This window comes from Apodemus sylvaticus, chromosome 7 (genome assembly GCF_947179515.1).
Source record: "Apodemus sylvaticus chromosome 7, mApoSyl1.1, whole genome shotgun sequence".
In the NCBI taxonomy this organism is placed as follows: Eukaryota; Metazoa; Chordata; class Mammalia; order Rodentia; family Muridae; genus Apodemus; species Apodemus sylvaticus.
In genome coordinates, this window is record NC_067478.1 from 116,136,409 (window position 1) to 116,151,930 (window position 15,522).

Sequence of the window (15,522 nt, forward strand, 5' to 3'; positions counted from 1 at the left end):
AGTAAGTTTCTCTATTCAATAATTTCCCTCATTTAAAATAATGTGCTTGACTCTTAATTAGATGTTATATTGCATAGTATAGATTGTAATCTCTTTGTTTCCCCATAAAGCTATCATCCACCGATGTGTAGTTGACACTGTGTATTAGCACATTGTTTGTCCTATACATAGAAGTGGTTTTGTGATTAATACAACATTTAAGTAAGGTTCATATTTCTCTAAGATTATAGAATTTCATTAATTGAATGCCCTTTTTAATGATCTGTAATATACATTTTATTCCATCCTTTAGCTTGCATTTTTCTTAAAACTGAAAAACTATGTATTCTCTTAATTTATGGAAATATTTTCATGTAGGTTAATAAATAATATTATAGCAACATTCCTAATTTCTCCTAAAATTAATTTATAAAAGTGAATGTTTGCACTGTTATGGGGTTGTCTAATTATATATATTTCTAATCTTTGTTCAGATCAAACAAGAAGAAATATTTCCATTATCAATGATTGAAATTGGACTGTCTTATAAATGGAAAGGCTATAGTTTTCCAGTAAAAATTTTAAAATTACAAATATGATTTGCAATTCTTAGTTATAAACCAAGAATATTGTTTATGTGTTTTATTGGTTAAAAAGAAAACTGCAATCATATGATAAAGTTCTGACTTCAACTCTGCCAAACACAATTTCTGCTATATTGACAAGAAAATCTTATATTTCCTAAATATATTATTGAGTAAAAGGGGTGAAGATATGAAAAAATAATTAGTCATAACAGCATCATTTCTAAGAAGCATTCCAATATTTGTCATCAATATTGTAAAATTAAGATTTTATAACATTTCACTTTTCCTTCTTAATACTATATGTTATTGTATATTTCTCATTTAAAGTCCATATTATTGTATGATGTTTAAATCTAGTGCAGAAAACATTTCACAAAAATCAAATAAAATTATGAAAATTAATAAATGATGCAAAACAAAAGTAAAAGATTGTAGAGGGAGTGACTAGAAAATGAAATTAATATAGAATTACTACACTATTTAAATCTAAGAAGAAAAGAATTTTTCATGAATGAATACTTTCTCAAAATTCATTATATATGAAAATATCTTTAATATGTTTTAAATCATAGAATGAACACTGTAAAATTAATAGTTTGCAAGGAATATAATAGAGAATGGACTTATATTTTTAACATTATCATATATGCTGCTTTTGCCATTACATTTGCCATATTTCTATCAGATTCACCCCAAAAATGGAATCTAAAAACCAAACAGATGTTTCAGAATTCTTTCTTATGGGAATAACAGATGCTCTAGCACTGAAGCCCATCATCTTCAGCATGTTCACCTCCATGTACTTGATCACCATCTTGGGAAATCTGCTCATCATTCTAACTGTCAGTTCTGACTCCCATCTCCAAACACCCATGTATGTATTTCTCTCTAATCTTTCCTTTAATGATATCTGCTTAAGCACAACCATAATTCCAAAGACACTGGTGAACATTCATACACAGGATCAGAGCATTACATATACTGGCTGTCTTACACAAATCTGCTTTACCTTGCTTTTTGGTAGTTTGGAAAGTTGTCTTCTTTCAGTAATGGCATATGACCGTTATGTTGCTATATGTCATCCCCTGAACTACACAATAATCATGAATCCTCAAACCTGTAGTCTGCTAATTCTATTGTCCCTAATCATTAGTCTTGTGAACAGTGGATTGCTTGGTCTGATGGTGTTACGGTTGTCCTTCTGCACAAACCTAGAAATCCCCCTATTTTTCTGTGAACTTGCTCAAGTCATCAAGCTAGCCTGTTCTGACACCCTAGTCAATTATATTCTGATGTATCTTGCAACAATCATACTTAATGGCATTCCAATTTCTGGAATAATTTTCTCTTATACTCAAATTGCCTCTTCTGTTTTGAGAATATCCTCAGTGAAAGGAAAGTATAAAGCAATTTCTACCTGTGGCTCTCACCTTTCAGTTGTTTCCTTATTCTATGGTACAGCACTGGGTGTTTACATTAGCTCTGCATTCACTACCTCAGTCACAAATACTGCGCTGGCTTATGTGATATGTACGTTGGTCCCTCAAATGTTGAATCCCTTTATATATAGCTTGAGGAACAGTGACATGGTGTTAGCCTTGAGGAAACAAGTCAGTAGGGTAGTATGTTTTCTCTAATGTGACATTTACTGTGGACTTAGTTTCCTGGGCTAATTCAGGGTAGGGGACAATTCATAATTGTGGCATAATTGTCAGGTCTAACAGATTCTAGTGGCCATATTCCATGGCAGACATATTGCAATGTATCCAGAGTCAAATGTCAGGCCCTCCACGTATTGAAAATATCACCTATGTTATAATATCATTTACTTGCTTGAACAAGAGAAAAGTCCCAACAGTGCTTTGTAAAAAAGTAAATAAAATATTTTTTTGCCTCATTGATGCTCTTAAAGAAGCCAAGAACCAACTCAGATACAGTAGTATTTACAGATAAGAGCCAAAGCCTACAAGAAGGGGAATTGCCGCGGTGGCCCAGTGATGTCTGTAAAACTGATATTTTACAGACAGAGGCGGAAAAGAAATGCCTCCTGGGAATAACGGAACTCTCTGGAAGCCGTGGAAGCTGATTATCTCACCTGGCAATTTACTGTACTCTCTTACTTTCTGGCTATTTAAGATGGGCCCTTAGTTCTCAAGCAGCAGTTTGCCCTGACTTCCTCCTTTTCTCTCTTCACCCGGATTCCTAAGGCCTGGCTGATAATCCAGTCTTTGAAGTCGACTCACTGACCACCAACCCCCGTTTTAGAATTTCAGTGCTTTGCCTCATAGTTGTTTACATAATTACTACCTTCCAACTACATGCAGGTTTTTATGGCTGTGCATATGTATATGAGGATGGCTTGGGCACTCAGGTACTGAAAGCATTAATTTAGTCAGGAAGTTTTTTGTTTTACAAGGTAAAAGGCTAAATGTTAGATAAGGATTTCTCACAAGAACTTGTTAAGACCCAGGTAGTATAAGAAACTTCAAACTCGTTGAGGGTTTGCTGTAAACTATGAGTGACTCTGTATTCTAATCAGGAAGTTTGATGGCATCTGTAAATTGATCTTCTGTATCTGTTACTTGAGAAACTTTGTTCCTGATTGATGTTGCATTTCCTTGTACCAAATGTCTATGATAATTGTACCTGCCTCACTGGCTACATCTTTTGAAATGGTAATACCAACTCTTCCTGTATAAAAATCCTTACCTTAGAGCTCCAAAATACATTCAGTTCAAACCGCCTCTGTGTGTGTGTGTGGTTTGTTCTGTCTGTCATCTCAGCCGGACCTGTGCCTTCCTGGAGCAGAGGACCCTGCTTATCCCACAGCAGACTCACGGTCTGTAACAGGGAATACTCCTTTACAAGAAGATATGTAAAACAGCAATATATAAAGAAGAGGTACTGCTTACCTCCAAGTCCAAAGAAACTAAAACGGGAGATTAAATGCATCAATTCCTAGAAGATGCCTGTGTTTCCAAGCTATTCTACACAATAGGAACTGACAGTCTCATACAAGGACTGAATTTAAAATACAATTTTGCAGATAAAGCACCCAAAAATGCTACCCTCTGTGAAGATATAACCCCATAGTCTCCAGGCATTATCTACGACGAGTGTATGTTTTATCTTCTCACTATTCCAAAAGCTTCCTCATATAATCTAGAAGGAACAAAAAGAACAACTGATGAAGAGGCTAATGAATATCAGAGGGCTGACTGTATACCACAGATAGAACAATAATACCACAGATAACAGCTCCCATCCTAGGACCAGAAGTAATGAAGCAATTCATCTAAAAAAAACCTACCCAATAAGAATTTCTATAAAAATATGTGCTGGTATCAAGGTAACCTGCACTGTACCAACATTGTAGTAAATCTACTTTACAGTGTGCTTGGAACAATTACAAGTAGGAACTTAAGTGTTCCATACTGGCACAAAATATGGGTTTTATTCAGTACATAAGTGGACATTTAAGCCAATGTGGTATCCTGATACTTTAAGATTATAGTGTGTACATTTCAGAGTGGATAGAGGCTTTTCCTGAATTACAGAAAATTGACATGGATCTTGCAAACAGTGTACCATCTCAATATTCATGCCAGATGGAAGCTAAACACTTTTAAAATGGCACTGATGAAACACTGTCCTGAAACAGAACTCCCTGAGCACAAAAACACTCTGCTTGAGTGTGTTTTACACTCTGTAATTATAGTTACACTTTTGTTTACATTATAGTTAGCCATCAATTTTTCACTTAGTTCAAAAGAATCTATGTACATCGTAGACTCTGTAATGAAGACTATGTTTGAACTTGTGTCCAGTCATTCTTGAAAAAGCGGGCTGATACTCCTCAGAAATTTGACAAATGTTCATCAGACCCTCAGCATTTAAAATTTCAGGTATCATGAACTAAATTCACTATATTTACATGATGGCTACTGTAGATCTAATCTAGGAGTGGACCTAGAGAACTTGTCCACACCTGACTCTGGAAATTGACATCCTGAAAATGAGATAAATATGAGCAAGAAAACTCACCTCTTACACGACCTCCTGTTGTCCTGCTGAATTCTGCTGATGTACATCTAAGCTGGTTCCCACTTAGCCTCTCTTATCCTGTGAAATAAATTTTCCTGGAGGACAAAGTTGTCTATGGACAACTTCAATCCATAGACAAACAGAAGAATAACAAAGTTCCCCCATAAAGTATTTCAATCTTATATCTGTCATCCTTCACCACAAAAGGAGCATGGACAAAAACTTCCACAAATGGAGAATGAGTTAAAGTTTTAACAGGCCTTAAATTTAAAAACATGGAAGAAATTATTTGAGTAATTTGGCTGTGATGCTCCTCTTGTCAAATGCTGCACTTAATAAAGGCATGGCATGAGATACCTAATATAACAGACTTGACTCCTGGTCCTGATGCTGGATATGCCTGTGTGCAGATCAAGGTATATACATTGGAATATGAATGACTCACCAAAGCCTAACCACACAAAATGGATTTGTTTAACTGGGCCACTTGTTCAGGCCATGTTAGAAGCCCAATATGCAGAAAAACAAAAGGGCTATGCAAGGCTAGCTAAAACAGCATTACCTCCTAATGGTACACATTGTATTTGCCTCATGGGTACATACACCTGCTATCCATGAGACAGTTTCAATGTAGTATAAGAGTTCCTGTAGTTCTATGAATCCTACTAAGAATGGTTTTCACATTCTTCTCAAAACTCATGTATCATGACCAGGAACACAAAAATCTCTTGAGTAAAACTTCAAAAATGCACAAATATGATTTTGTGCACTTTCAATTTGGGGAATCAACAAAAGGAGAGCCTGGATAAAGTGTATCTTGGTAGGATTACCATGGGCTTGATAAAAGCTTTTCCAAAACTGAGTAAAGAATGGGGCCCTTGTATAACTTTACAGTGAACAATGATTTAAAAATGGATTTGAACTTTTAGTCTAATGCATATGCAACAGAAATCACAGGAAACATTAAGGTCATTTAATTTAAAACAACATACATACATACATACATACATACATACATACACATATACAAACCCACACACACACACGCATCATGTCCCCATTTGTTCTTTCATCTATAACTCCAACAGAAAATTCCAGTGTTTTAGGGTATCACATTTTTCCAATGTGACTTAATTACTGAAAAAGAAAAGCACAATAGGAAATATCAGTATCTGCTGTCTTGATTTCAGGTCACATTCCTATTTGAATTGATTTGTTCTATTATATTTTTTATCATGAATCTCCTAGGTGTATTCTGAGATATTGAATCAAAAATACAAATTTTTTTACACATACTTAATGATTAGAATATGTTGCATGACTTTTTATAACATTCCAAGTATAATATGTACAGGCAGGAAATTTTATATATCTGCCAAGCATTTTAAATTATAAAAATGTTCTCCAGATTGTAATACAGTGAAATAATTTCCCAATGTACAGATTCAACACAATATCCATCAAAATCCCAACTCAGTTCTTCATAGAGTTAGAAAGAGAAATTCTCAAATTCATCTGGAATAACAAAAAAAAAAAACCCAGGATAGCTAAAACTATTCTCCACAACAAAAGAACTTCTGGAGAATTAATATCCCCAACCTCAAGCAATATTGCAGAGCATTAGTGTTAAAAACTGTATAGTATTGGTACAGTGACTGGCAGGTGGATCAATGGAATAGGATTGAAGATCCAGAAATGAACCCACACACTTATGGCCACTTGATCTTCGACAAAGGAGCTGAAAACATCCAGTGGAAAAAACGATAGCTTATTCATAAATGGTGCTGGTTCAACTGGAGGTCAGTATGCAGAAGAATGTGAATTGATCCATCCTTAACTCCTTGTACTAAGTTCAACTCCAAGTGGATCAAGGACCTCCACATAAAACCAGACACACTGAAAAGAATAGAAAAGAATCTGGGGAAGACCCTTGAGGACATGGGTGCAGAGGAAAAGTTCCTGAACAGAACACCAATAGCTTATGCTCTAAGATCAATAATTGAGAAATGGGACCTCATAAAATTTCAAAGTTTCTGTAAGGCAAAGGAGACCATCAGAAGGACAAATTGGTAACCAACAAATTTGGAAAACATCTTCACCAATCCTACATCTGACAGAGGGCTAATATTCAATATATAAAAAGAACTCAAGTTAGACCCTAGAGAACCAAATAACCCTATTAAAAATGGGGTACAGAGCTAAAAAATGAATTTTCACCTGAAGAACTTCAGATGGCTGAGAAGGTTCTTAAAAATTGTTTAACATCATTAGTCATTAGGAAAATGCAAATCAAAACAGCCCTGAGATTTCCCCTCACACCAGTCAGAATGGCTAAGGTCAAAAACTCAGGAGAAAACAGGTGCTGGTGAGGATGTGGAGAAAGAGGAACACTCTTCCACTGCTGGTTGGGGTTACAAAATGGTACAACCACTCTGGAAATCACTCTGGCAGTTCCTCAGAAAACTGGGCTTGTCACTTCTGGAGGACCCTTCTATACCAATCCTGGTCATATACCCAGAGGATTCCCCAGCATGTAATACCGATACATATTCCACTATGTTCATAGCAGTCCTATTTATAATAACCAGAAGCTGGAAAGAACCCAGGTGTCCCTCAACGGAGGAATGAATACAAAAAAAAAAAAATGTGGTATATATACACAATGGAGTACTATCCAGCCATTAGAAACAATGAATTCATGAAATTCCTAGACAAATGGATGGAGCTGGAGAACATCATACTAAGTGAGGTAACCCAGTCTCAAAAGATCAATCATGGTATGCACTCACTGATAAGTGGATATTAGCCTAGAAACTTGGAATACCCAAGTCATAATCTACATATCAAATGATGTCAAAGAAGAACAGAGGAGTGGCCCCTAGTTCTTGAAAGGCTCAGTGCAGCAGTATAGAGCAATACCAGAGCAGGGAAGTGGGAAGGGGTGGAAGGGAGAACAGGGGGAGGGAAGAGGGCTTATGGGACTTTCAGGGAGTGGGGATCCAGAAAAGGGGAAATCATTTGAAATGTAAATAAAAATATATCGAATTAAAAAGAAGAGTAGATAGAAAAGGATACTACATACTACTAAAACAATTCACCAACATTGTATTTCAATTATTAACATCTAAGCACCGAACACAGGAGTACCCAAGAGTTTAAAATATATAGAATAGTTTAAATAACCTATTCATCTTCACAATGGTAATGGGAGACCTTAATAATATAATAACCTATTCATTTTCACAATGATAATGGGAGACCTTGATTTTACAATATTAAGTGGGTATATATATATATTTCATACAAAAATTAACAGAGAAATAAGTGATCTAAGATGTTTATTAGACAAAGGAACAATGGAGCAGCTGGGACAGAATCCTTCTTATTGCTACCTGCACTTGGGAACTAGGGCTGTCCCATAACCCTCTGTAAACATGGTCTGCTAGGGGAGAGTTGGTCTCCAGGGAGTTCTCTGACTCCTAGGCTTTGAGATGAAATCACCACATTCTATCCAGGAACTGTCTCAGTCAGGAACATCCAGGAGCTTGCAGGTCACAGGAACAGTGGAGCACCTGAGAAAGGTTCCTTGCAGTCACCTTCTGCACCCTGGATCTAGGAATGTCCAATGGTCCTCTGTAAATGGGTCCTGGCTGGAGAGTACTGGTCTCCCAGGAGTGCTGTCATAGGCTTGCCAGTCCAAAGGAGTGGTAAGCTCCTACTAGAGACTGCAGACAAACTAAAACCAGAGATAACCAGATGACAAAAGGCAAAGGCAAGAACCTTACAAACAGAAACCAATGTTAAATGGCATCATCAGAACCTAGTTTTTCTAACACAACAAGTCCTGGATACCCCAACACACCAGAAAATCAAGATATGTATTTAAAATCACATCTTTTGATGTTGATAGAGGACTTAAGAAGGACATAAATAACTCCCTTAAAGAACTACAGGAGAACACAGGTAAACAGGTAAAAGCCTTTAAAGAGAAAACAAAAAAATCCCTTAAAGAATTACAGGAAAACAGGTAAAGGAATTGAAAAAATCCAGTATCTGAAAATGGAAGTAGAAACAATAAAGAAATCTGAAAGGGGGACAACTCTGGAGATAGAAAACCAAGGAAAGAGATCAGGAGTCATAGATATAAGCATCAACAACTGAATAATAGGGATAGAAGAGAGAATCTCAGGTATAGTAGATACCATAGAAAACATTGACACAACAGTCAAAAAAAATTGCAAACTGCAAAGAGCTTCTAATCCAATGCATCCCTGAAATGCTGGATCCAAATAGAAAACCAAACATAAGGATAATAGATATAGAAGAGAGCGAGGATTTCCACGTTAAAGGGCCAATAATATCTTCAATAAAATTACAGAAGAAACCTTCCCTAACCTAAATAATGAGATGCCCATTAAAATAGAAGAAGCCTATAGAACTTCAAATAAATTGGACCAGAAAAGAAATTGTTCCTGCCATAATAATCAAAACTCCAAAAACACAAACAAAGAAAGAATAAAAACAGTAAGGGAAAAATGTCAAGTAACATATAAAGTCATACCTATCAGAATTACACCAGACATCTATCTACAAACTATAAAAGCCAGAAAATCCTGATCAAATGTCCTATAGACACTAAGAAAGCACGAATGCCAGCCCAGACTAATATACTCAGTAAAGCTCTCAATTGCCATAGATGGAGAAACCAAGGTATTTCATGACAAAAAGAAATTCACACAATATATTTCAACAAGTCCATCCCTTCAAAGGATAATAAATGGAAAACTCCAATGAATGGTGGGAAACTATAGCCTAAAAAAGCAAGAAAAAATAAGATAGCCACACAAGCATAATCCCACCTGTAATAACAAAAATAACAGAAGCAAAAATCACTTTTCCTTAGTATCTCTTAATATCCATGGATTCAATTCTTCCATAAAAAGATATACACTAACAGACTGGATACATAAACAGGACACAACATTTTGCTGCATACAGGAAACCCACTTCAGTGACAAAGACAAATACTACCTTAGATTTTTAAAAGGCCAGAAAAATATTTTCTGAAAAATGGCATTAAGAAACAAGCTGGAGTAGCCATTCTAATATCGAATAAAATTGACTTTCAACCTAAACTTATCAAAAAAGATATGAAATTACACATCATATTCATCAAAGGTAAAATCTACTAAGGAGAACTGACAATTCTGAACATGTGTGCTCCAAATGCAAGGGCACCCATATTCATAAAAGAAACTTTACTAAAGCTCAAAACACACATTGCATTTCTCACAATAATAGTGAGAGACTACAACACCCTACTCTCATCAATGGACAGATCATGATAACAAATGAAATAAAGACACAGTGAAACTAACAGAAGTTACAAACCAAATGGATTTAAGTGATATCTATAGAATATTTTATCCTAAAACAAAAGAATATAACTTTTTCTCAGTACCTCACAGGAACTTCTCTGAAATTGTCCGTATGATTGGTCACAAAACAGGCCTCAACAGATATAAGAAGTGTGAGGCAATCCTATGCATCCTATCTGATCACCAAGGACTCAAACTTGTCTTCAATAAAAACAAAAATAATAGATAACACAATACACATGGAAGCTGAGCAAAACTCTACTTAATGATAATGTGATGAAGGAAGAGATTAAAAACCTTTTAGATTTTAATGAAAATGAAGTCACAACATACACAAACTTATGGGAGACAATGAAAGCAGTAATAAGAGAAAAACTCATATCTCTGAGTGCTTCCACAAAGAAACTAGATAGAGCATATACTAGCAGCTTCACAGAGCACCTGAAGGCTCTAGAACAAAAAGAAGCAAATACATCCAAGAAGAGTAGATGGCAGGAAATACTCAAAATCAGCGTTGAAATCAACCAAGTAGAAACAAAAAGAACTATACTAAGAATCAGGCAAACCAGGAGCTGGTTCTTTGAGAAAATCAACATGATAAATAAAACCATAGCCAAACTAATCAGAAGGCACAGAGACCTTATCCAAATCAACAAAAGGGGAAAAGAGACATAACAATAGAAACTGAAGGAAATCCAAAAAAAAAAAAAAAAAAAAAAAAATCAGATCCTTCTACAAAACACTATACACAACAAAATTGAAAAATCTCCATGAAAAGTATAATTTTCTAGATAGATACCAGGTACCAATGTTAAATCAGAATTAGATAAATGATGTAAACAGTCCCATATCCCCTAAAGAAATATAAGTAGTCATTAATAGTCTCACATCCAAAAAAATTCCAGGACTTGATGTGTTTGCCATACAATACTATCAGATCTTCAAACAAAACCTAATACTAATACTCTTCAAACTATTCCACAAAATAGAAACAGAAGGAAGACTACCCAATTCCATCTACAAAGCCATATTCTGGTACCTAAACCACACAAAGACCCAACAAAGAAAGAGAACTTCAGACCAATTTCCTTTATGAATATCGATGCAAAAATACTCAATAAAATTCTTGCAAATCGAATCCAAGGACACATACATCAAAATGACCATCATCATGATCAAGTAGGCTTTATTCCATTGATACAGGAATGGTGCAATATAAGGAAATCCATCAAGGTAAACCACTATATAAACAAACTCAAAAAATAAAACAAAACAAAACACAAGATTATTACATGAGGCACTAAGAAATCATTTGACAAAATCTTACACCCCTTCATGATCAAAGCTTTAGAAAGATCAGGAATTCACAGCCCATTCCTAAACATAGTAAAAGCAACATACAGGAAACAAAATCCTTCACAATACTCAAATAATATAAAATATCTTGGTGTAAGTCTAACTAGTGAAGGGAAAGACCTGTATGACTAGAATTTCAAGCCTCTGAAGAAAGAAATCAAAGAAAATCTCAGAAGATGGAAAGATCGCCCATACTCGCGATTGGTAGAATTAATACAGTAAAAATAGCCATCTTGCTGAAAGTAATCTAAAGATTCAGTGTAATCCCTATCAATATTTTAAATCAATTCTTCATAGAGTAAGACAGTGCAATTTGCAAATTCATCTGGTATAACTAAAATCCAGGATAGCAAAACTATTCTCAACAATAAAAGAACTTCTGGCAGAATCACCATTCCTAACCGCATGCTATAATACAGAGCAATCATGATAGAACAAACTGCATGGGATTGGTATAGTGACAGGCAAGTACGTCAGTGGAATGGAACTGAAGATCCAGAAATGAACGCACACACCTATGATCACTTGATCTCTGACAAAGGAGCTAAAACCATCCAGGGGATAAAAGACAGCATTTTCAACAAATGGTACTGGATTAACTGGAAGTCAAATTGTAGAAGGATGCAAATTGATTCATTGTTGTCACCCTGTACATAGCTCAAGTCCAAATGGATCAAGGACCTCCACATAAAACTAGATACACTGAATCTAATAGAAGACAAAGTAGGGAAGATCTGGAGCACATGGGCACTGGGGAAATTTTTCTGAACAGAACAACCAATACCTTATGCTCTAAGATCAATAATTAACAAATGGGACTACATAAAATTGCAAAGCTTTAGTAAGGCGAAGGGCACAGCCAATAGGACAAAATTCCAATAGATTGGGAAAAGATGTTTATCAATCCTACATCTGATAGAGGACTAATATCCAATATGTACAAATAACTCAAGCAGTTAGACTCCAGAGAACCAAAGAGCCCTATTAAAAATGGGGTACAAAGCTAAACAAAGAACTCTCAATGGAGGCATACTGAATGGCTGAGAAGCATCTGAAGAAATTTTCAACATACTTAATAATCAGGATAATGCAGATCAAAACAACCCTGAGATTACACCTCACATTAGTCAGAATTACTAAGATAAAGAACTCAGGTGACAGCAGATACTGGTAAGGATGTGAAGAAAGAGGAACACCCGTTCACTGTTAGTGGGATTGCAAGATCATACAAGCACTCTGGAAATCAGTTTGGTGATTCCTCTAAATGTGGACCTAGTACTACCTGAGGACCCAGTATTTACCCAGAAGATATTCCAACATTTAATAAATGCGCATACCCGACTATGTTCAAATCAGCCTTATTTATAATAGTAGGAATGTGGAAAGAACCCTGATATCCCTCACCAGAGGAATGGATACAAAAAAAAAAAAATGTGGTACATTGGTAACAGAGGATGGCCTGGTTGGACATCAATGATAGGAGAGGCTTTTGGAACAATGAAGACTCATTAGCCCAGGGTAAGTGAATGCCAGGTCAGGGAATCTAAAGTGGGTGTTTTAATGAGCAGAGGGAGGGAGCATGGGATAGGGGAATTTTAGAGGGGAAACAAGTAAAGGGGATAACATTTAAATGTAATTAATAAAACATATAATAAAATAATTTGTAAAAATAATGAATTCATTAAATTCTTAAGCAAATGGATGGAACTAGAAAATATCTTCCTGAGTGGGGTAAACCAATAATAAAAAAATAACACATAAGGTATGCACTCACTGATAAATTGATATTAGCCCAGATCCTCAGAATACCAATGATAAAATTCACAAACCACATGAATCTCAAGAAGAAGGAATACCAAAAATGTGGATACTTTAGTCCTTCTTAGAAAGGGGTTTAATGTAACCCTGGGAGGAAATACAGAGACAAAGTGTTGAGCACAGACTGAAGGAAAGGTCATCCAGAGAATGCCTCGCCTCAGGATCCATCCCATATAGTTATGAAACCCAGACACTATTGTCGATGCCAGTAAGTGCTTCCTGACAGGAGCCTGATATAACTGTCTCCTGAGAGGCTCTACCAGAGCCTGACAAATACAGAAGTGGATGCTCACAGCCAACTAGTGGACTGAGCACAGGGTCTTCAATGAGGGAGCGAGAGAAAGGACCCCAACGGAGGAGCTAGAGAAAGGACCCAAAGAGCTGAAAGTGTTTGCAGCCCCATATGAGGGAAAACAATATGAACCAACCAGTAAACCCAGAGCCTGCAGGGCCTAAAACAACAACCAAAGGGTACACATTAGGGACCCTTGCCTCTAATTGCATATGTAGCATAGGATGACCTTGTTGTACATGAATGAGAAAAGAGGCCCTTTGTCCTGTGAAGGGTCAAGGCAAAAGTGTAGGGGAATGCCAGGACAGTGAAGTGGGAGTGGGTGTATTGGTAAGCAGGAGGAGGGGAATGGGATATTGGGTTTTAATAGGGGAAAGAATGAAAAGGGCTAACACTTGAAATGTAAATAAAGAAAAGATCTAATAAAAATGAAAAACGGAAAAAATAGTGAAAGATATTTTTTGTAAAGCAAAGAAATGTAGCAGAACATTTTATCCAGACACATAAGAATGTACCCTATTCTCATCTCCTTAGAACCTTCTCCAAAACTGTCTACATACTCTGACACAAAGCAAATCTCAAAACATTCAGGAAAATCAAAGTAACTTTCTGATGCCCTCAGATCTATCATTATTACAAATGTATATCAGCAACAACAAAAAATAACAAACATACAAACTTGTCAGGGGCCAACTCAGTTGTTCTTTCTTTGGTTCTTCTTGAAGCAGAGTAGGATGAAGGTCAATGAGGGTAATACTTGGTCTTACTAGATATTTAAGGTTGGTGCATAATTTTAAAATGCTACCTAGCTTAAATCTAACTCACTTTGCTACTGTAACTAAGTACCTGCCTGAGTTCTCTTGAGGAAAGCTACTGTTATCTCTGGGATTTAGCAACTCATAAAATAGCAGGAAATATTGCTAAACCCTCATCCCTCTTATACAGATGCCCCTTGTTGGTAGGCTAGGGTACGGTTGAACCTGAAAAATAGAATCACAGTTGCAAAAGGAAAATTTTTATACAAGCAAATAGAGATTAAACTCATATACAGATTAATGAATACACATTCATACATTTATATTCAAATCAGGTGGGCCCAAATTTGTTAGAAGAAATCTTTGCTCCCTTTAGTAGGACTAAGCTTGCCTTTCTATTAAGAAAAGACCTGTTGTGTGCCTTGGTAAAGAAAAACCTTTCTGCTCCTTCTGTACTCTTGTGGGGTGGTGAGCTGTGATAGGCAACCTGGCCTCTGGTTGAGATCAGGCTTAAAACCCCAGTAACCCTGCAAGGGAAGCCAGGCATTTGGCTATTTCCCCTTGGGGCCCTGGCTTCTGTCATGTAACTACAGCCTCCCAAAAACCCCTGCAGAGAGGTCTGATCTGTAGCTTTCCTCTCATGGAAGCAGCTCCAAGCCCTCACACATGCAGATAAGGTATCTTCAAGCTCTCAGACCAAGTCAATCAGAAGTACCTTCTGTCAGACCCTGACCCTCCCCAAATCTGTATATAAGAATTATATCTGGGAGCTGGAGATATGGCTCAGATGTTAAAGGCTAAGCTCATAACCATAAAATATAAGAATTCTATCTGGAAAGAATAAAGGGTGATAAATACTCCACCATATCATCTGAAAGCTTCTGTCATAAGAGCTGTAACACTGCCTTTTGGGAAGATGTCTGCTCTACCAAAATGCTACCTGAATCTTTCACTCACTCCTCCATGGTTAGTCAGACTCTTCTAGGCCAAGACCAGCTGTACTCAGGGAAGGGTGATGTGGAGCAACTGAGACAGCAGAGGCAGAGGTGAAGCCAAATACAGCACTGGAAGTGTCAGAAATAATTCCCCATTCCTGCTCACACTCTCTCCACTTTGCCTGAACCCTCAAATCTAGCAGAGCTAGAGATCTCCATGGAAAACCTCCATTACATGGGCCCACACACTCTTTGGATATTTCTTTCCTTCTATTTTCCTCTGCATTCTGCATATTTCTCTTTTAATTTTTTATCTTTATTTTTATTTTCTGAGTTATTCTACTTGGCATTCTCTTTTAAATTTGCTCTCTCCTCCTG

The 15,522-nt window shown here is 36.5% G+C and overlaps 1 protein-coding gene across 1 annotated transcript; it reads left to right on the plus strand.

Moving 5' to 3' along the window:
• The first annotated feature begins 1,249 nt into the window (after window positions 1-1,249).
• On the plus strand, window positions 1,250-2,203 carry LOC127690169 (olfactory receptor 7G2-like). Its single transcript, XM_052189718.1, has one exon. It carries the CDS (start codon window positions 1,265-1,267, stop codon window positions 2,201-2,203), a length of 939 nt encoding a protein of 312 aa, XP_052045678.1. The 5' UTR covers window positions 1,250-1,264.
• The last annotated feature ends 13,319 nt before the right edge of the window (window positions 2,204-15,522 follow it).